Genomic DNA, 21858 nt, shown 5'->3' with positions numbered 1-21858 from the left:
TCTGCCTCCCAGGTTCAAGTGATTCTTCACCTCAGCCTCCTGAGTAGCTGGGATTACAGGTGCCCACCACCATGCCCAACCTCCTGAGTAGCTGGGATTACAGGTGCCCACCACCATGCCCGGCTAATTTTTGTATTTTTAGGAGAGACGGGGTTTCACCAAATTGACCAGGCTGGTCTCGAACTCCTGACCTCGTGATCCGCCTGCCTCAGCCTCCCGAAGTGCTGGGATTACAGGGATGGGTCACTGCACCCAGCCACTAACCATCTTTCAGTGGGAAAAAGGGCTGACATGCCATCTCGGCCTCAGGTCTCTCTTTTGCTCTTGTTTGGAATAACCCCACATGTCTGGTTAGAGTACCCCGTTCTCATCCCTGGTCATTTTCCAGTGAAGACTCTTAGCAGCTTCCCCCTCTGCGTGTGTCCAGAAACAGCAAGCAGTTTCGAGTACTGTGATGCTGAACTTTACATGAATGGCTTTCTGTAGTGAGAAGGCGCCTATCACCCGCAGCCTGCAGAGGCTGCGTGGCCTGGGGGAGGCTAGAGGCCCAACTATGGGCCTCCCTCCCCTGGTCTCTTCAGCAGCTTTTCCCAAACCCACTGAGACGGGTCAGGCTCCTAGAGAGCCTAAGAACAAAGCCCCTTTGTGACTTTTGTTTTGAATCAGGCTTGTGACAAAGGGGAGGAGCCACTGGGCTGGGTGGATGGGGGTGCCCGGAGCGTGTTGTTGTTACAAGGGAAGAAAGCAAAATTGTGTCTTTTTTTTCTCTGGCCATGTTGTCTTGCCAATCCCTCCCTCCCCCAGCTCTCCGAACAGCGGGATTTCCCAACGGCAGCTTGGGAAAAAGACCCAGTGGCAGCTTGGGGAAAAGACCCAGCGCTCCGTTTAGAAGCAACGTGTATCAGCCAACTGAGATGGCCGTCGTGCTCAACGGTGGGACGGTAAGTATCAAGGTGTGATGGGTGGGCAGGAAGCCTAGGAGTCTACGGTGTGGGGGAGCAGCTTCAACAGGGACATGCTCCTCCGTGGAGGCTGCTCATGTGGCCTGCAAAGACCGCAGCTCAAATGCATGCAATGCTTTTATTTTTCTTCTTTCCCTTTCTACCCCTTTTCTCCATGCACGGAATATCTGCCTCTATTTAGAAAACCATCTGTAGATTCGTTTGAAAGAGTTTGTATTCTGTGAGGCTCTTGCACCAAGTGAATTATGTGGCTTTTATAATACAGTGCCCCAGCTTTGTCCCTGGGAGGTGACTTTTGGGAAAAGCCCAGAAGAATGAAGCGCCCCCTAGCAGATTTTGCTGACATCCAACCTAGGTTAAGGTCCCGGGTCGCCCCTCTGTGGATCCCCCAAGCTGGGTACCAGGTTCTCCCATTCCCTAAGAGATGTCCCAGGAGATTGAAGGAGCTATTATTTCTCCCCCTCAAACACCAGAAGCAGGTTTACTACTATCTGATGCCAAACAGACCTTCAGCAGAATTGTCATTACTTACGTCTGCCTCCGTGGAATGACATTATTTTGTTTCTCCAGCAATCCAAAGATGCACTCTCATCCCCACATTTAATTTCCAAACATAGCTACATGCTTGTTTCAGAATCAAGGCCTGAGCCAGTTTACATGTGTAAATTGGATTTCCATTCTTTATATCATGTTCCAACTCCATAATTCAACCTGAGCATTCTTTTTTCTTTTTTTTATTGATGTAAATCAGGGATGGTCTTTGATCTCTAGAGGGAATTTAGGTTTTCCTGGCCTTTTGAATGGTATGCTAGGCATTGGTTTGCATTGGTTTGGAACAGGCTCAAAGACAGAATCACAGATTTGCATTCTTAAAACCCCCTGCCATCCGCTGGGCTGTTTAATTGTCCAGTGCCAAGAAAAGCCTGATTCACAAGCATTCGGCCTGTGTGTTATAATAAATATGGTTGCAAAAGCCCCCTTGCGTCACTTTTAAGCCCTCCTAGTTCCTTCAAGGCCAGCATGTGAAAAAATAGTCAAGACAGAAAGTAAATGAATTGAACTTACGTTCCTTAGGGGTGGGTGATTATCACAGAAAAGGGAGCTGAGCTTCCCAAGAACCGCAGCAGCATGACACACAGCCATTGCTGCCTTTCCTGGGAATTACTCGGCCTGCCTAGGTAAAAGCAAGGTAACTTATTTTTGCCGCATTGTTTACGCATTGGTTTCTAATGTTGACTTTGCAAAGCACAGAGTTCTCAGTGTGTTATCCTTATGTTATTCCAGATCCCAACTGCTCCGCCAAGTCACACAGGAAGACACCTTTGGTGAAAGACTTTAAGTTCCAGAGAATAAGAATCTCTCTTACCGATTTCCCTCCCTGGCTGTGTCTTTCTTGAGGGAGAAATCGGTAACAGTAGCCGAACCAGGCCGCCTCACAGCCAGGAAATTTGGAAATCCTAGCCAAGGGGATTTCGTGTAAATGTGAACACTGACGAACTGAAAAGCTAACACCGACTGCCCTCCCCTCCCCTGCCACACACACAGACACGTAATACCAGAGCAACCTCAATCCCTGCAAACTAAAGCCAAGCTAATTGCAAATAGTATTAGGCTCACTCGAAAACGTGGCTGGGAAGACTCTTTCATCCTTTGGGGGTAGAACAGAACCAAATTCACAGCTGGTGGGCCAGGCTGGTGTTGGTTGGAGGTGGGGGGTCCCCACCCTGGCACCCCTCCCCAGCAAGTGCTGGACCCCAGGTGGCCTCTTGGAGATGACCGTTGCGTTGAGGAGGACAAATAGGGACTTTTCCACCGGCTTGCCTGGTGGTTTGCACATTTCAGGGGGGTCGTGAGAGTTAAGGAGGTTGTGGGTGGGATTCCAAGGCAAGGCCCAACTGAATCGTGGGGTGAGCTTTATAGCCAGTGGAGGTGGAGGGACCCTGGCATGTGCCAAAGAAGAGGCCCTCTGGGTGATGAAGTGACCATCACATTTGGAAAGTGATCAACCACTGTTCCTTCTATGGGGCTCCTGCTCTAGCGTCTATGGCGAGAACACAGGCCACGCCCCCTTCCCTTGTAGAGCCATAGAAATATTCTGGCTTGGGGCAGCAGTCTCTTCTTCCGTTGATCATCTCTCCCCGTACCTGCACTTACGGGTGTTTCTCTAAACCCTTTCCCAATTTTGTTCCCTTGTTCATTTCAAGAGCTCCAATGGGATCCCCAGGTTAAAGCCCCTCCAGGAGGCAGGTTGGAAGGCAGGCATCACGGCAGGTTTTCCGAGATAATGTCACCTCGCGGAGCTTCGGGGGTACCCGCTAGGATGCAGAGGTGACATCCCGCTGCCCCGCAAGCAGTGACACCTTGGGTCCTTTCCGTGGATGTGGTGAAGGTTGCTGGGTGGAATGGATCACATGAGGGTTTCCCGTTGCTTTTGGAGGGTGTGGGAGATACTCGGTCTTGGTTCTTCTGCAGGTTCCATGAAAACGGCCCTTTTCCAAGCTCATTGTTTCTGTCATGGTTTCCATCCCTCCTGAGCAAGTCATTCCTTTGTTATTTGGCATTTTGAACATCTCGGCCATTCAAAGCCCCACGTTCTCTGCTCTGTTTGGCCAGCATAACCTCCAGCATCGATTCAAAGCAAAGAGTTTTAACCTGACGGCATGGAATGTATAAATGAGGGGGGGTCCTTCTGCAGATACACTAATCACTACATTGCTTTTTCTATAAAACTACCCATAAGCCTTTAACCTTTAAAGAAAATGAAAAAAAAGGTTAGTGTTTGGGGGCTGGGGGAGGACTGACCTCTTCATAAGCCAGTACGTCTGAGCTGAGTATGTTTTAATAAACCTTTTGATATTTCTTGAGGCCCTAGTCTCTGCTGTCACCCCTCCCCACCCCATCCTTGCAAAACGCTGGGGAAAATAAGGCCAATCTGGCCCTCCCTGTGTGGCCCTCCTTCGAGTTTCCCTAAACAGCTAGTGCATTTCCTTGTGTTGCACGCATGGTCCCAGAATGCCGCCCCCACCTGCCCGCCCCGGAAGCATCCCGCCTCTGCCCAGAGCATGCGCTTGCTTCTAGAGAATCCTGTTCCAGTCGTTACGTGGACTGAAAACGTGAGTCCTGGGGAGGGGTGGGAGGGAACGAAGCTAGGACCTGGGGTGGGGGTAGTTGCATGCAGACCCCGTATTCTGAGACAGAAAGAAATCTTTAAACACCTCACTCCTGTCCGGTGAAAAACGACAGCCTTACACATTCTCGTGCCAGGAAATGGTTACTCACCCCCGCTCTCTGGAGTCCTTTGGAGCTTTCTGATCCCATTCACACTATGGAGCAATTCACACCGTCGTTTTCTCTCTAAGTTCTTTATTGTCCAAGCATATAAAGTGAGCACAGCACAAATGACTGCCAATGGAAAGTCATGCTTCCCCGACATAAGAACAGAACCATCTTTGAGCCACGGGAAACGTCACTTAATGAGACCTTCCCCCGCCCCTTTTAAATCCGATATGTTATTGCACTTAGGATTTTGTTTTATTTTGGCTTTTAAGGTTGAGCGTGGGCTGAACGCCTTCACAATGGGGGCGGAGGCGGGAGTGAGGGGAGAAGGGAATGAGCTGTTCTTTTTCTAATGACTTCACCTGAAAACTACCAAGAGGCATCTTATTTGCCAAGAGACTGTAGCAGCCAGCTGCCCCCAATGGAGCAAAGTTTAAAGACAAAATTAAATGGCACCTCTGTTTAAGATCTGTTTGTGTAAACAAGACTTGTTTGGGGAAAACGACCTGGGAGGAGAGCATCTGTGATCAAAATCTCTCATTGTAAGCACAAATCGTTCTGTGTCTGGTTCCTAAAATCGCTTTGGGACTATAACAGCCACTCTTGTTCCCCCTTTTAATAGAAAATTGGCGTTCTATCCTGGATTTCTCCCCACTGGAGATGGAGGGCGGGAAGAGAGGGAGTCAGCTCTGACAGCTTACACATGGGGAAGTTCTGTGCATCTCAAGGGTTTCCCGAGTGGAAGGTCTGGTTGTTGGAAGCTGGGCGCCCCGTGCGTTTTTTTGTTTCTTTTTTTTTTTGCCCAGAGGCCGTCAGGGCCCGCTGAACAAGGGTGAAGTGGGGTGGTGTCTTGGTTGGCCAAGGCTGAGTGAATGTCTCAGGCCAAACCCCAAACTGAAAGGGAGCATTGTGGCTTTTATAATCCAATGACGCAATGATGATACCAGCTTACAGGAGTTCTCAGCAGGTGCTTTTTATTAATCGACGAAGAGCTAAGGCTCATTTTTGATAGATAATATATATTTATTAAATGCATTAATGTGTGTTTTATAATGTACCTTTATCTTCCCCCGGCTGACTGTTGCATACTTATAAAAAAAAAAAAAAAGTTAATTTCAAGACAATCAATATGTACCATAAATGACTATATAAATACAAATTAAAAGGTTGTAAAGCATGGGCAGATAGGTTTTATTTTCAGAATGCTGTTCTTAACACGAAAATAAAGGCTTTACTATTTACTGAAGACGTGTAGTAGCTTGTCCAAACAACCCAGTGCAACTAACTGCTAGGCTTTCGGGTCTGCCCTGAGGCTCACAGTCTGTGGCATTTTAAATGGGACAATCTTGGTTAACAGAAAACCACAGAACAAATTAGGGTAATAAGTTTATTTAGCCATAAAAGCAGGAACTTTCTATATAATACTTTGGGACTTAAGACAAAAATTATTTGTTTCATCTGTCTGGGTTTAAATGTCTCATCTTGTTGGGTTTGCAATAAAATTTCAGGGCGGGTCTCCTTTGAAAATGATCATAAGTATAAGGTCTTTTTTATAAAAAGACTAGTAGTCAGTCACCAGGTAAACTTAAAACCCAATTCAGAGGTTGGGGACTTCAATTAGAATATGGATCTTTGCAAAGGCAGCCAAAAGTGAGAAAACTCGTAATAAGAACACTTCTGGATCCCTTGGAACTAGAGTTCATTGTACATTTTAACAGCAGCTGGTGTAGAAGGATACCTCTGAGGCACTGAAGAAATATCTGGATGAATGAATAAAATGTGGGGATAATGCAGAAAATGAAGACTGGTCCTTTCTTTTCTAAACTATTTGCACTAAAGCATGTTTGCAACAAATACTGTCTTGTACAGAAAAGATTCCATGTTCACATGTTCCAAGTCTTGTTAAAGAAATCACAAGAGAGAAAGCATTATTTGGACATTTTCCTTGCACGAGGTAACCTGTGCTCGGATGGGCAGAGATACATCTTAACTGTGGTTAAGATGATGGAATTTTCATTTTGGCTGCAGGTACCACATCATCCTCCATTTTGCATTTCACTGCAAAGAAAAGAAAGGGGAAGTCAGGATCAATTTACATACGCAGACAGGCTTGTCACTGGGAAACCGGAAACGTTGATGTGTGGACAAGGTCAGTTGCACCAAAACCCACTGTGCGCCTGCTATTCATGGTTCCTGCACTGTGGATCCGGAACGGGGAAGAACACAGCCCCATTGTGCTCTAAGGCCAGCACCTGAAGGTTCCAAACCACTTCCGGGACTGCTCCTGGCCATTAATTCAGTTCAGAAAGAGGTCAGAAGTGTGCTTTGTCGGTCGGGGTACTGAAGGAAGGCAGTTTTACTAAAGATGATGACAGATTCCAGGCTCTCCACTCATCCCCATCTGTCACCACATGCCCTGTTCTCCAGCCACCCAAAAGGGAAAACTCAGGGTATCACTGGGGTCAATGAAAAGGTCAGAAGAAAATCTTTTCTCTTTTTTCATGGTCTGGACCAAGAACCTGATCTCAGAGATTTCCTGTGTCTGCCAAACAGGAAAGTTAGCTCCATACAGAGCATGGCTCTGTTTGTAAGGGAAATTAATCCCAACCGATAAAAGCCTTTCCCCAAATAAATATGGAAACCCAGTTCTTTGGTGGGTACACAGGACAGAGGGATCCTTTTGGAAAGACCCTCTCTTTTAAGACATCTTTGCCTGTAGTGTCCAAGTGCTTGCCCATATGGGAATGTCTTGAAAGGTTGTTTGAACCAGGCCACAGGCTCTGATGATTTGTGGAGAGCATCGTTCTGGTAAAAAGGGAGTTTGAGCTTGTTACCATGTAGGGCTGAGGTTTCAATTGAACCTGCCCCCGTCCTGACCTCCCAGCAACTATGGGCATGCACCAGCCAGAGGAGGTGAAGAGGTGGGTATGTACATCGTCTCATGAAATGCATTCTTTTGTTGTTTTTTTGGGGACAGAGTCTCTCAGTTATCCAGCCTGGATTGCAGTGACAAATCTCGGCTCACTGCAACCTCAGCCTCCCGAGTAGCTACAGGCACACACCACCATGTCCTGCTAATTTTTGTATTGTTAGTAGAGATGGGGTTTTGTCATGTTGCCCAGGCTGGTCTTGAACTCCTAGCCTCAAGTGATCCACCCGCCTCAGCCTCCCAAAGTGCTGGGGTTATATATAGGCCTGAGCCACTGTGCCTGGCCCTAATGTGGTTATTTTCTGATGGAGGTGGGATGACTGCCTTCAGCAACACAGACCAGCCCCGCAGTCTTCAAACTGAGAGCAAGGGTTCTTGGTTCATTCAAAGGAAATCAGTTTCCAGGTCTTCAACTTCCCATCCTCCTTTCCTTCCTGGCACGGTGTGTAAAAACTCCCCAAGGGCCAAACAAGAAGGCCGTTCAAAATGAGGCCTCCAGAGTCTCCTTTATTCTCTAAGTTTGACAACTATCAAATTGTATCATGTATTTAGTTGGTTTTATGTACTAGTAATAATTGTATTAACCCAAATCAGAAGAAATATTTTTAATATTTGGAGCCTGTGGTCTCAGCATATTTTAAAACATTTTTTTCAATGTGTATACCTTTTTTGTTCCATATATATGGAAGCTCTATGGGCAACCACAGTGAAGACCCTATGTGCATCTAGACCCTATTAATGATGACACTGACCCTTCATAGTCAAGGATGCACCACACCTCCCTAAAGACTCTCCCACTATCTCACTGATCCCTGAGATGCTGGTGATTAACAACTCAACAGGGATTGGGGGAGAGTCCTGAGTTGTAGCATTTGCCATTTCCATGGCCTATTGGAAGCCAGCAGCCTGACGACGTAACAGTCGGGAAGCGATGTGCACAGTCAGATGGAGCTGGGCTGCCCTAAATCCTCAGATTGACTTGTACAGCATCAGGCATAACTTCAGACCTGCAGGCTGGCTCTCTAGGGACAAGTTGGGGACATTTGCAATAGGGGGAAATTGTTAGAAATGCAAATTCAGGGCCCTTTTCCAGGTGGACTAAACCAGACACATAGATGGGAGGGTGAAGGGGTGGAGCCCATCCGTCTGCATTTTAACAAGGCCTCCCGGTGATTTTGATGGATGCTAGTTAAAATTTGACACCCACTGACTACTGGTTTTCTACCCTGGCTGCATGTAAGAATCACATGGTCAGCTTCTGAAATTTTATTGGTGCCTGGGTTTCATCCCAGCAATTCTGATGTAATTACCCTGGGGCCCAGGCATCAGTAGCTAGGTAAAGCTCCTGTGTGTTGCTAAGGTGCAGTCAGGGTTGAGACACAGATGGGGTTAGAATCCCTTTAAAGAAACATGACTGTAAGATCCTCGGAGAAATCTAGAATTATCCTCAACTTCTTAGCATCATGCAGGCTGGAAATAAACTGTGAGTATCACAGTTTAAACTGCTAGAGAGATAGCTGGCAGTCAGTCCGGGCGCGGTGGCTCACGCCTGTAATCCCAGCACTTTGGGAAGTTGAGGCAGGTGGATCACTTGAGGTGGAGTTCATGACCAGCCTGGCCAACATGGTGAAACCCTGTCTCTACTAAAAATACAAAAATTAGAAAAATTAGATGGGCGTGGTGGCGGGTGCCTGTAATCCCAGCTACTCGGGAGCCTGAGGCAGGAAAATCACTTGAAGGGAGGCAGAGGTTGCAGTGAGCCAAGATCGCACCACTGCACTCCAGCCTGGGTGACAGAGCAAGACTGTCACGAAAAAAAATAAATAGATAAAAAAGAGAGCTGGCAGACAGACAGATGCTGGAGGCAATTAGTAGCTGGAGGGAAGGACTGGCTTCTGGGAGGAATCCCCGGCCCTTGAGTTTTCTTTAGTTTTCTTGAACTGCCTGAAGGAAGAGTTGACCTGCAAGCTGTTGTCCTGGCATTTTACCCAATTCCTGTCCATGCCTTGACAATCTTGCCCACCCCTTACTAGCTGATCTTATCTGGGAAAAGGCCCCTTAGTATCTCTTCAGATCATCACTCAGAAATCCTGAGAAAGGAGAGCAGAAAGGAATAAGCTAGAGACCTTGTTGACAGTGGAGGGTTAAGAGATGGGGTATGTCGAGCTGACAGGCTGGAAATAAAGGTGGGCTGTGGAGCCTCCCAGTGGAATTACCTGGGGAGTTTTGAACACCCTACACAATTAGGTCACCATCTCTGGAAGCACAACCACATTGGAAAACTGCTTGGCATTACCAAGTGAAACTGAGCCTGACAGTGAATACAGACAATTCCACTCCTGTATCCTACTGAAGAAACCCTTCTATACGTGTACTGGGAGGATGCTCGTGATAGCAAAAACCTGGAAACAACCCAAACATCCTTCAACAGTTGACTGGATAAACCAATTGTGGGCTACTTGATCAGTGATTACACAGCAGTGAGCACGAGTGAGCCATAGCCACACACATCAACTTGGATTAGCTTAAAAACATTAAAGGAAAGAGGAGTGGCGTGGAATAATACATACAGTGTGATTCTATTTATAGCAAATCTAAATGCTGAGAGATGTGTACAAAGGTGAAAAGAGCTCCAAAGAAAAGCAAGAGAACAGCTATCACAGAAGTCAAGGGTAGTGGCTTCATGGGGGAAGAGCTTTAAAAGTGTTGACTGTTCTGTTTGTTTGTTTGTTTGTTAAATGTTTAGAGACAGTCTCGCTCGGTTGCCCAGGCTGGAGTGCAGTGGTGTGATCGTAGCTCACTGCAGCCTCTGATTCCTGGGCTCAAGCAATCTTCCACAAATGTTTTATTTATTGTTGTATGTGTCTTATAGTCACTGTTAATACGTATATTTCACCCCAAAAATGGTAAAAAAAAAAAAATAGATATACGCGTATATTGCTTGAAATTGCAAAGCCAACCAATAAAGGAATGGAAAATAACTATGTTGCTGTTTTGGGGAAGGGAGGCATGGAATCTAAGCTAACCCTCATCAGTAATGGCAGGAAATCAGTAGATCCTATCAAAAATCTTATTACCGTACAAGCCTTTTCCAGACACAGCAGTAATGCCCTGAGGAGCAGCAGAAGTTCCAAGTCATTGTGTCTGGGGAAGCACTACTTTGCTAAAAATTAAGCAACAGATAAAATGTCTACTTGGTGGTCTTCCTCCTCCTGGCTTGGCAGGATACAGCCTTGCACAGGTGCGTACTTGATCAGCAGAGGGAGGGAAAGAGGAGGGAAGCAGGGCTGAGAGAGGCAGGAGGGAAGGAGCAAGCCAGGATGCTGCAGGAGTGCAGCTTGCACCTTAGCTCGGAGACATCATTGTGGTTGGCTTCCAGTACCAATAGACAGATGCCTCGGTGCCCCTACGCTGTCCTTGTCCCTCTCGGCAGGCTGGTACCCAGCCAATTCCGGAAGGGCTGGGAGAGTGGAAAATCCCGGAGAGAGATACGCCAGCCCTTCAGCTTCAATTAAAGGCAATGTGACAAGAAGGGCCTTGCATACTAATGAGACTTGCTACATCTTCTCCTCGTGGTCACCCTTATCTTCTCCCGTTCCTGTGAGTGACAGGATTGAGAACTCAATTCACAACCCAGAGGAAAACCTCCCAGCCAGCAGCACAGGACAGATAAAGAAGATGCCTAAAGCTCAAGACAGGAAATGTGGGGACCACAAGGTCATCCGGCCACTCACAACGTTGTCCAGACAGGGCTTCAGCATAAAAGGATGGCCTGGGGTGAAAATACAGATTCCTGGGCCCCGCCCCAGACCTTTGGAATCAGAATCTCCAGGAGTGAGGCCTGGGAATCAGTATCCCCCTCCACCTCGGTGCTGTGGGTGGGCGTTTTGATCTGGCAAATGTGGGAAAGAAGGCTGATTTGGGCAAGTCTGGGAACCTGTGCCTGTTTCCTGAGGGCCTGAGTCAACTGTGAGCCAGGGTTGAGAATGGCATCTGCCTCCTAAGGGCACTGAGAGAAGCAAAAGAGGCAAGTCACACAAAATGCAAAGTGCTCAGCACTGGTTCTGACCCACAGTTAGGCACTTGATAAATATCAGCTGTTATTAGTCTCATTTTTATTAAGGCCAGGTCTCGCTTTGTTACCCAGGCTGGAAAGCAGAGGTGCAAATCAGGGCTCACTGCAGTCTCAACCTCCTGGGCTACAACAATCCTTCCACTTCAGCCTCCCAAGTATTAATAGCTGGGACTACACACACGCACCACCATGTCTGGCTAATTTATTTTTGAGTTGAGATAGGGTCTTGCTGTGTTGTCCAGCCTAGTCTCTAACTCCTGGGCTCAAACAGTCCTCCCGCCTCGGCCTCCCAAGATGATGGATCACAGGTGTGAGCCACAGCACCCAGCCAGCGATGGTTATTCTTAGGGCATGTTCTTTGTCATCAAAGAGCCCACAGTCTAGAAAGTGAGGCAGAAAAACCAACAGGAAATTGTAAGAACCAAGAGATGCTCACACACTGTGGAGAGAACTTGCTTCAATAGATCATCATCTGCCACAGAGATATGGACTGTAATTGTGCTGGGGCTTGGGGTGACAAAGACGAGACTGGCTCATGCTCTCAAACCAGCAGTATCTATGAGAAACCCTAAAATGTTCATCTTTGACTCAATTAGCTCCCAATCTCTAGGACTCCAGGTAAATAATAAAAGCAAAGACTTCTATGGTATTTATGAAGCCCTTGAAACATACAAAGTCAGAGTGAACCAAGTGCTATTATTTCCCCCAGTGTTACAGGTAGGGAGACTGAAGCAGAGACAGATTACATAACTTGCTCAAGGTTATGCTGTGAGCTGTCTGGCTGCTGCTGCTCTTAAAACTCTGCAGGGTCAAGATCTCACACCTGCTTCCCACCAGGAGAGTAAAAATGTTTGTGATGAAAGAAGCAACAATGATGTATGCAGACTAAGGGGGTTCACTTCCACATCCTCTACCACTTAAACCGTTTGAGAACCTAAATGCCCAACAATCAGGGAATGATTAAGTATCTGATAACCTATAACCTTGATGGCATATAATGAAGCCATTAAAAACATCTATTTGGCAGGGAGAAATGTCAGTGGGAAAATACAGTGGGGTACCTTTCCTGTAAATTTCGATTATGCAAATTGGAAATTGTTCAATACCAAGTTAATCATGTCTCCAAGGAGTACAAGGATGGCACAGAGCATGGAGGCTTCTGTCTGTTGGAGTTGGAAGCCAACCGTGACGATGTCTCTACATCTAAGATGTAAACCAGGCTCTTTCACTTAATCATCCTTGCTTTCCTTTCTTTCCTTCTTGTTTTTTATTTTCAGAGACAGGATGTGACTCTGTTTCCTGCAGCTTTGACCTCCTGGGCTCAAGTAATCCTCCTGCCTCAGCCTCCCAAGTGGCTGGAACTACAGGTGTGCACCACCATGCCCAGCTATTTTTTAACTTTTTGTAGAGACAGGGTCTCACTATGTTGTCCAGGCTGATCTCAAACCGCTGGGCTCAAGCAAAACTACTGCCTTGGTCTCCCCAAAGTGCTGAGATTACAGGTGTGAGCCACCACACCCAGCCCCTGCCTTTCTAGAGAAAAAAAAAAAAAAAAGTTTACTTTTTTATTTTTATTTTTTATCCCAGCACTTTGGGAGGCCAAGGCTGGAGGATGGCTCGAGTCCAGGAGTTCAAGGCTGCAGTGAGCTATGATTGCACCACTGCACTCCAGCTTAGGCAACAGAGACCCTGTGTCTAAAAATAATAATGAACAAAGTAGCAGAAATAAACAAAGCAGAACAAGTGACCCCTCTGGGTGAGAGGTTCATAATACATCGTTTGCATATGACTGCCCTGTAGAAAATTACATTCATTACCTCCAAAATCACATCTATTGCTCAACTAACTTATAATCCAGCATCTCAAATATGTTTTTAAAAAATAACCTGAACATAGATTTAATGATTGAAAGGAAACCGGTGAATTTTTATTTTCCCGAATGTTCTACAGTACATATGTATTGTTGTACAACTGGGGGAAACTCCTGAAAGAATCATCAGAAAATACACCAGACAAAAGAAAAAACACCCTCAGGGTAAGAAGCTGCAGGAGAACTGCAGGAGCTGGCGTCCCGGATCATCAGACCCAGTGTGGGGACACAGTGACAGGAGATCCATCCACAAGTGAAGTTGCCTTAGTCGGGGTGACCATTCAAATAAATAATAGTGAAATGTTTGCCAGGAAAAGTTTCTGATGAGCAAATTTCTAGGAAAATAACGTTTCCACCCAATTTGCTTGCTAACAAAAGGGTAAACTTTGGCGTCAAGCAGATGCAGTGTTCAAATCCTGGCTCTGCCACTTCACAGCTAGATGATACCCCACCTTCGCCCCCAGCCTCAGTTTCCTCATTTGAGCTATCAGTATAATAATCTCCACCTCACAGAGTCGTTATGAAGATTAAAGATGATCCATTTAAAGGGCCTGGGACAGTGTACCAGTGGTACCAGTGGCACCAGTACGTGGCACACGAAGAAGGTATTCCACAAATGTGGCTTCCTTTCCTCCCAGGTAGACTGCTAAATGAATTGCTGCTAAGTAATTCATTTAGCATCTTTTAAAATTCATAAGCCGTCACTCATCTGAACGTTACTTATTTTTGCAAACTCCACTACAAACACAGCCAAGAACTTGAAAGTAAACAGAAGAAGCCACTGTGGATGTTCCAGAATGTATTTCTCAAACTCAGAGCACGTGTGCTCACTCTTTAACCACCATTCTGGCAAGTTAACTATCAGATATCCCAACAGCAGAAATGAATTTAGGCGCGAAATACTGTCCCAGTGGCTGATATGCACATAAAAGGGTACGCAACATCATTAAGGAAGTTAAAGCATTGTGGCCATCACACAGCCACCAGAATGGTTAAAATGAAAAAGATTCATCACACTCATTGTTGGTAAAGATGCAGAGCAATTGGGTGTTCATGCATACTGATGGGAATGAAAATGGTACAACCACTTTAGAAAATGAGTTGGAAATAGCTGTTAGAATTAAACGTATGTATGCCCCGTAACCTAGCAACTCCAAATCCACAGCTGAAGTGAGTATTTACATCTGCCAAAAAAACAGATCCAGGAGTGTTCAAAGCAGCAGCATTGGGCCAGGGGTGGTGGCACACGCTTGTAATCCCAGCACTTTGAGAGGCCAAGGCTGGAGGATGCCTCGAGTCTAGGAGTTCAAGGCTGCAGTCGGCCATGATTACACCGCTGCACTCCAGCTTGGGCAACAGAGTGAGACCCTGTGTCTAAAAATACTAATAAAGTAGCAGCATTTTTCATAATAGCCAAAAAGTAGACATAACCCAAGAATCTTTTTTTTTTTTTGAGACAGAGTTTCGCTCTTGTTGTCCGGGCTGGAGTGCAAGGTTACAATCTCAGATCACCGCAACCTCTGCCTCCCGGGTTCAAGTGATTCTCCTGCCTCAGCCTCCCGAGTAGCTGGGATTACAGGCATGTGCCACCATGCCTAGCTGATTTTGAGTTTTTAGTAGAGATGGGGTTTCTCCATGTTGGTCAGGCTGGTCTCGATCTCTGGACCTCAGGTGTTCTGCCCGCCTTGGCCTCCCAAGGTGCTGGGATTACAGGCGTGAGCCACCACCCGACCTAAGTCTCCATTAAAAAATGACTGGATTCACAAATTGTGACAGTAAGGAATGCTACAACAGTAACACCAAAATAAAAGGGCGACCTAGTGCGGCCCTCAATAATTTAGCTGGATCTCCCAGATACAATGTTCAGCAGAAGACACAGATGCGAGACACAAAGGAGTTCCTTCTGTGTTTTCCAGTTAGGCAGAGAATAGGCAAAACTCCTCTGTGGTGAAAGGAGTCAGAACGGAGTTTACCTCGAGGGAAGGGGACACCGTGTGGGGCATGAGGGAGCTGGCTGGGGGCCGCCCATGTTCATTATCTGGATCCGGGCGGTGGTTGAGTTGGATTCAGCACAGAATTTCACAGAGCTTTGCACCATGACCAGTGTATCCCACGTATGTGAGTGCCACCTTAATCACAAAAAATAAAATAGGAACAATGGGGAGGAAGAGAACAGGTGCAACAATGTGCCCACCTTTTTAGATCCTCAAAGAGTCTTGCATACCCCAGTGGTCCCTATGAACAATATCATGGAATGAATGGGGAAATTTGCACTAACCAGTTGGACACTGGGCTCAGGGCTTTACACAGATTATGTCATACAATCCTCCCAACCACCCTATGAGGTAAGTGCTAGCCTCATTTCCGTTTTACTGACTGGGAATTTGAGGCTCAGAGATGCTAACCAATGTCCCCAAGGTCACAGAGCGAAGTAAATGACCACACCAAGATTCTGATCATGGTCTCTTTGAGTCCAAATCCCATGGTCTTAACCATCATCTGATATGACCTTCAAGTAAGAATTGGGACCTAAAATTAGAAAGGCAGGGGAGTGTACGATATATATTACCAAGATTTTTTTTTTCTGTGAAGAGCAATACATTACAGAAAGTTCGAAGAATACAGGAAAAAGAATCGCTATGCTCCTCTTCCCCCAACTAGAATAAATTGTGGAAGATTCCTTTCTACAAATAAATAAATGCTGACATTCGGGGTAAATGTCAGTAGCCTGGTAAATTTACCTCCATGTCTTGACAGTACCAGATGCTGCGTTGCATTACTTTTGGGAGAATTAAGCCAACTTGGAAGCCACAAGGCATTCAGGGAGAATGTGACAGCCTTGAACGTGCAGTAATTGCAGCTTTCTGTTGTTGACTTCCAAACAGTTACTAAAGTTAACCCAGAGCAAAGTCTCCTTGAAGGCAGTGTTTTAAACGGAAACATTTGGTGCTGGGGCTGGCAACATTGGTTATATTGAGACAGAATCATGAGATTATCAAGTTTTGACCCCGTTAAATGTCTTGATTCCTGGAAAAAGAGACATTCAATACAAGGCTTGTTTTTAATAGGTGAAAACTGAGGTCTCTACAGGGGAAGGAAGCCACCAAATCAAACGTGGCAGTGGGGCCATCTAAGCACAGCCTAGCTGCTCAGAATACATCACTTGGGAGAAGGCAGCTCTGGCTTTGAATCCTCCCACCATTTACCAAATGGGGGATCTGAACAAGTCTCTCAACCTCTTGGAAGCCTCAGCTCTCTCATCCATAAAATAAGGATAGGAAGACTTTCCTTTCAGTAGAATCCGAGGATGAAATGAAATGGTAAACGTTGTATGGCACATAATAAACATTCAATAAAATTATTATTATTTTTTTGAGATGGGGTCTCACTCTGTCACCCAGGCTGGAGTGCAGTGATGTGATCCCAGCTCATTGCAGCCTCTGCCTCCTGGACTCAGGTGGTCCCCCAACCTCAGCCTCCCAAGTAGCTGGAACCACAGGCGTGCACTACACGCCTGGCTAATTTTTGTGTCTTCGGTAGAGATGTTTCAACATGTTTCACCATGTTGCTTAGGCTGGTCTCGAACTCCTGAGCTCAAGCGAGCCACCCACCTTGGCCTCCCAAACTGCTGGGATTACAGGCATGAGTCACCGCACCCAGCTATAAAATTATTTTTTTTTATCACACAAGTAATGCAGTTATTGTAGAAAACCTGGAAAATATCATATTTTAAAACAAATATTTAAGCAGGTTTTCTTTAAATCATTGAGTAAGCCTTAGTTTATGTGTTATTCATATGTGTCTATAGATCTATTTGTATGTTCGTTCTATATCTCGATTTACAAGGGTAACTCCGTTTTGCAATTAGCTGAATTACATTGAGATTGGAGTTTTAGTGCTGCAGTTTAAACAGCCACCATCTGGTTGTCCTTCGAAATTCCGTGTCTTCAAAAGCCTAGTGAGTCATGGGGGTGAATGGACACAGACAAACCCCGTCAGCCATGTCTTATGACTTTTTTATTTATCACTGCATTCTCAGCTGCCGCTGCCCAAACTGGACCTTTAGAAATATCCCAGGCATTCTGAAGGAGTTTCGGGTATAAACTGTTAGCCAGTGCAGACTGGCAGAAGCTCTGTATGTTACATGTTGCCTTTAAGAACAAGGGAGACGAACCCTCCGGTTTATTTTTAAGCAGCTCTCCTCTACAAGTGTAACAAATTAATAATTGAGAAATTATTTCAATCTGTGCTTAGAGATTGCGAGACAATATTCACTCATCTTGAGGGCTGACTCGGAACCCAAGGCAGCCAGGGCTAACGTCAAGAAACTCTAAGGAATAAGAAACTAAACTGGCCAGGCGTGGGGGCCCACACCTGTCATCCCAGCACTTTGGGAGGCTGAGGTGGGCGGATCACTTGACCCCAGGAGTTTGAGACCAGCCTGGGCTATGTGGCGAAACCTCTACAAAAAATACAAAAGTGAGCCGGGCATGGTGACGTGTGCCTGCAGTCCCAGCTACTCGGGCGGCTGAGGTGGGAGGATCACTTGAGCACGGGAGGCAGCGGTTGCTGTCAGCCAAGATCATGCCGCTGCACTATGACCTGGGTGACAGAGCAAGACCCTGTCTCAAAAAAACAAAACAAAAGCAGAAAACTTCCCTTCCCCTTTTCTCATGTTTGATGAGGTGGTGTTTTTTGCTGTTGTGGTTGTTTTTACCAAACACTAAAATCATGAAGAAAGAGGGTGGGAACTAACATCCCATGAGTTTCAACCAGAATTCTTTCTAACAGGAAGCCCCTTGGTCCACGACAAAGAAAATGTGAATGTTTTCAACCACTGACTATGATGACAAATACATTTATCTACAAAAAAGCTACATTTTTAGAAAAGATCATTGATCTCACTTTGTCATTTTTTTACCCCATAAATGTCTCCTAAATCTGTCTGTCCATTTTTGTCTGTTCTCACTGCCACCGGGTCATCCAATCTGTCTCCAACCTGCTCCATACTCATCTTTCCAGAACGCCCTCCTGATGCTGCGTGGCCCAGCTGAAATTGGGTTCAACTCTGAAGTCTTCAACAGGGCCGGTCAGGCACAGTGGCTCACACCTGTAATCCCAGCACTTTGGGAGGCCAAGGTGGATGGATCACCTGAGGTTGAAAGTTCAAGACCAGCCTGACCAGCATAGTGTAACCGTGACTCTACTAAAAATACAAAAATAGAAAAATTAGCTGGGCATGATGGCAGGTACCTGTAATCCCAGCTACTCAGGAGGCCGAAGCAAGAGGTTAGCTTGAGCCTGGAAGGTGGAGGTTGCAGTGAGCCGAGATTGTGCCACTGCATGGGAGAGAGAAAGAGAGAGAGAGAGAGAGAGTGAGAAGAGGGAAGGAGGGAAGGAAAGAGGAGGGAAGGAAGGAGGGAGGGAGGGGGAGAGAGAGAGAACGCAAACAAACACATGACTACACAAAACCTTGTACATGAATGTTCATAGCAGCGTTATTTATAATAGCCAAAAAATGGAAACAACTCAGATGAGACATGATACATCCATACAATGAAATATTACTCAGCTATGCTACAGACTGAGTTCTGTCCCTCAAAATTCAAATGATAAAACTTTAACTCCCACCATCTAACTGTATTGGAGATGGGACCTTTAAGGAGGTGATTAAGGTTAACAGTAGACACCTGATCCTGTAGACGGGTTACCCTTATAAGAAGAGGAAGAAACACCGGAGACCCCCTCTCCCTTGTGATGACCCAGCAAGAAGGTGGCTGTCTGCAAGCCAGGAAGAGAGCCCTCACTAGACTCTGACCCTGCTGGCTCCTTGATCTCAGACAGTCTCCAGAACTGTGAGAGAACAAATGTCTGTTGTTTAAACTGTCAAGCCTGTGGTGTTTTGTTATGGTGGCCTGAGCTGACTAATACAAGCCATAAAAAGGAACAAAGTACTGACACGCCGCAACGTGGGTAAACTGCATGCATTGTGCTAACTGAAAGAAGTCAGTCGCAAAGGGTTACATATTGAATGATTCCATTTATATGAAATGTCCAGACCAGGCAAATCCATAAAGAGACAGAGTAGATTAGTGGTTGTGTGGTACTGGGAGGAATGGAGGTCTTGGGAGATAATGGCTAAAGGGTGTAGGGTTTCTTTTGGGCGTGATGAAAATGCGCTAAAATTCATTTAGTGATGGTTGCAAATTTGGTGACATCCGTGGTATATGTGATATACTAAAAGCTATTGAGTTGTACACTTTGAGTTGCGTGATATATGAATTATATCTCAATAAAACTTTAAAAAAAAGATGACATTTCAGTAATGGTCAGACATTACTAGGTGGTGAGACAGAGTTATCTATTTTTTTGTTTAGTTTTCTACAAAGGGCAAGTATTACTTCTACAGTCAGTTTAAAAGAGAGTTTTGTTTTTTGGTTTTTTTTGAGACAGAGTCTTGCTGTATCGCCCAGGCTGGAGTGCAGTGACACAATCTTGGCTCACTGCAACCTCTGCCTCCCAGGTTTAAGCGATTCTCCTGCATTAGCCTCCTGAGTAGCTGGCACTACAGGTGCATGCCACCATGCCTGGCTCAGGTGAAGTCAAGTTGAGTGAAAACTTTTGAGGTTTCGAACTTTTGACCTCAGATGATCCCCTCATAGTGGGGAAAACACCATTCTAAGATTCAAAATGATATGGGGCCAGGCATGGTGGTTCACACCTGTAATCCCAGCATTTTGGGATAACGAGGTGGGCGGATCACCTGAGATCAGAAGTTCAAGACCAGCTGGGCCAACATGGTGAAACCCCATCTACTAAAAATACAAAAACAGGCCGGGCATGGTGGTGGGCACCAGTAGTCCCAGCTACTCGGGAGGCTGAGGCAAGAGAATCGCTTGAATCCAGGAGGCAAAGGTTGCAGTGAGCCAAGATTGTGCCATTGCACTCCAACTTGGGTGACAAGAACGAAACTCCATCTCAAAAAAAAAAAAAAAAAAAAAAAAAAAAAAAAAAAAACCAACAAAAAAAAAAAAAAAAAAAAAAAAAAAAGATACGGCTTACAATATAGATCAGTAGACACTGAGCATTATTCTGCACCTAATGTTTTCAAGGCATTGGACTAAGCATATTTATTACAAGCATGATTTCATTCGAGAATCAAGCGTGGGGGATACTTTTATTTCTACTGTACAGGTGAAAGAACTGAACGCTAGAGGGGTTAAGTAACTTGTTTAAGGTCACATAGCCAGTAAGAATTTGTAGGTGAAATTAGCTGAAGTTGTTGTTTTAGCATAAACTTGTCTCTCAGTTGGGCTTTCAGGGAGGTTGTTAATTTCATTCTGCAGCTAAAAGATGAGCAATCAGGAAGGTTAAGTGCCTTGCTCAAGGACACACAGCTAGGAAGTTTCCAGCCAGAGTTCCAATGCAGGTCTTGGGACTCGAAGCCTAGGACTCTTTCTACTATTATTAGCTGCTCATCCTGAACAGCTTCAAATGTCACTTTGAAACCTCTTACGTGACAAGTCTCTGGATGCCACGAGAAGAAAATGAGGGCAATTCCAATGCACGTGGCAACAGTAGGGCTCATGCAAAAGATTCCTTAGTCTCCCCCATCTCCCTCCTACTCAGATCTGGCAAAGTAAGGCATTTTTGAAAAGATTTCCTAGCCACCAAAGTATTACCAGTGACAGTGAAGTGGGTACCTTTTTTTAGATCTCTTGGTACTATTCTGTATTTTTCATAATGAGAATATATTGCTTTGATATGGGGACAGGTTTTAAATTGTTTTTTAAAAGATAATTTAGAAGAGATAATGAGAGTTGAATCTGAAAACTGGCAAGACACTTTAGCTGCTCAGATCCTAAATTTAGATCCTAAGGGTGAACACCACGTGTCAACAGCCTTGGACTGGTGCTCACAGAGAGAAGCAGGGACAATTTGGTGGGCAGGCTCGTTACTCTTTAAGGCAGGCTCACAGGCATAAAGGAACATGTGCTTCATGCCCTTGGCAATGCAACCAGACATCCTAATGGACTTCGTAGGAAACTGAACACCAACAGATTTGTCTCGGGCATTTGCACTCCATAAATAACATCTGTGCATTGCAGCCTAATGAGGAGAGGTAGGGCTCTGGAGCGAAGCTGCTTGGTTCTGCCGCGTTCTTGCTGTGTGGCCCCAGGTATATCGTTCTGCCTCTCTCTGCCTCAGTTTCTTCCTCTATAAAATGGGGACCATATCAGTATCTACTTCAAAGGTGTAAAGATTATTTAATTGAGTTACTACTAGTAAAGTGCTTGGGGAAATGCTTGCCTCACAGCAAGTGCACCATGAATGTGAACAAACACACCTTTTTATTTTTAGAAATTATGGATAATCAGAAAAGAAAAATAATCGCTTGCATTTCTGTTTTAGGAAAAAAAGGCAAAAATCAACTCATCAATCACCTGCATTACAACCACCCAGAGACAATCACTATTAGTATTTGGGGATTATATTCTAATAGACTTTTTGTATGTATGTATATATGTATGAATGTATGTATTATTATTATTATTATTATTTTGAGACGGAATTTTGCTCTTGTTACCCAGGCTGGAGTGCAATGGCACGATCTCGGCTCACCACAACTTCCACCTCCTGGGTTCAGGCAATTCTCCTGCCTCAGCGTCCTGAGTAGCTGGGATTACAGGCACGCACCACCATGCCCAGCTAATTTTTTGTATTTTTAGTAGAGACGGGGTTTCAC

General features: G+C 45.4%; 2 protein-coding genes across 5 annotated transcripts in view; one reads left to right on the top strand and one right to left on the bottom strand.

The window, feature by feature from the left end:
- Positions 1-5481, top strand: part of GPRC5B (G protein-coupled receptor class C group 5 member B) — a 30273-nt gene extending 24792 nt beyond the window's left edge. For 3 of the 4 annotated variants that reach the window (XM_017534301.2, XM_017534299.2, XM_017534298.2), the window contains exons 3-4: positions 805-941; positions 2247-3827. In XM_017534301.2, coding sequence (XP_017389790.1) covers positions 805-941; positions 2247-2291 — 182 coding nt within the window. In that variant the 3' untranslated portion in view covers positions 2292-3827. Of the gene's footprint in view, positions 1-804; positions 942-2246 lie in introns of all 4 variants that reach the window. The other variant, XM_017534297.2, reaches the window with a different exon arrangement.
- The window catches only part of IQCK (IQ motif containing K), a 144605-nt gene continuing 128155 nt past the window's right edge, over positions 5409-21858 (bottom strand). The window contains exon 9 of the mRNA XM_017534303.2: positions 5409-6296. Coding sequence (XP_017389792.1) covers positions 6235-6296 — 62 coding nt within the window. The 3' untranslated portion in view covers positions 5409-6234. The remainder of the gene's footprint in view (positions 6297-21858) is intronic.

This window comes from Cebus imitator, unplaced genomic scaffold, assembly GCF_001604975.1.
Source record: "Cebus imitator isolate Cc_AM_T3 unplaced genomic scaffold, Cebus_imitator-1.0 Scaffold85, whole genome shotgun sequence".
In the NCBI taxonomy this organism is placed as follows: domain Eukaryota; kingdom Metazoa; phylum Chordata; class Mammalia; order Primates; family Cebidae; genus Cebus; species Cebus imitator.
Note: the sequence above shows the minus strand (reverse complement) of the source record. Positions and strands in the feature narration are given on the sequence as shown.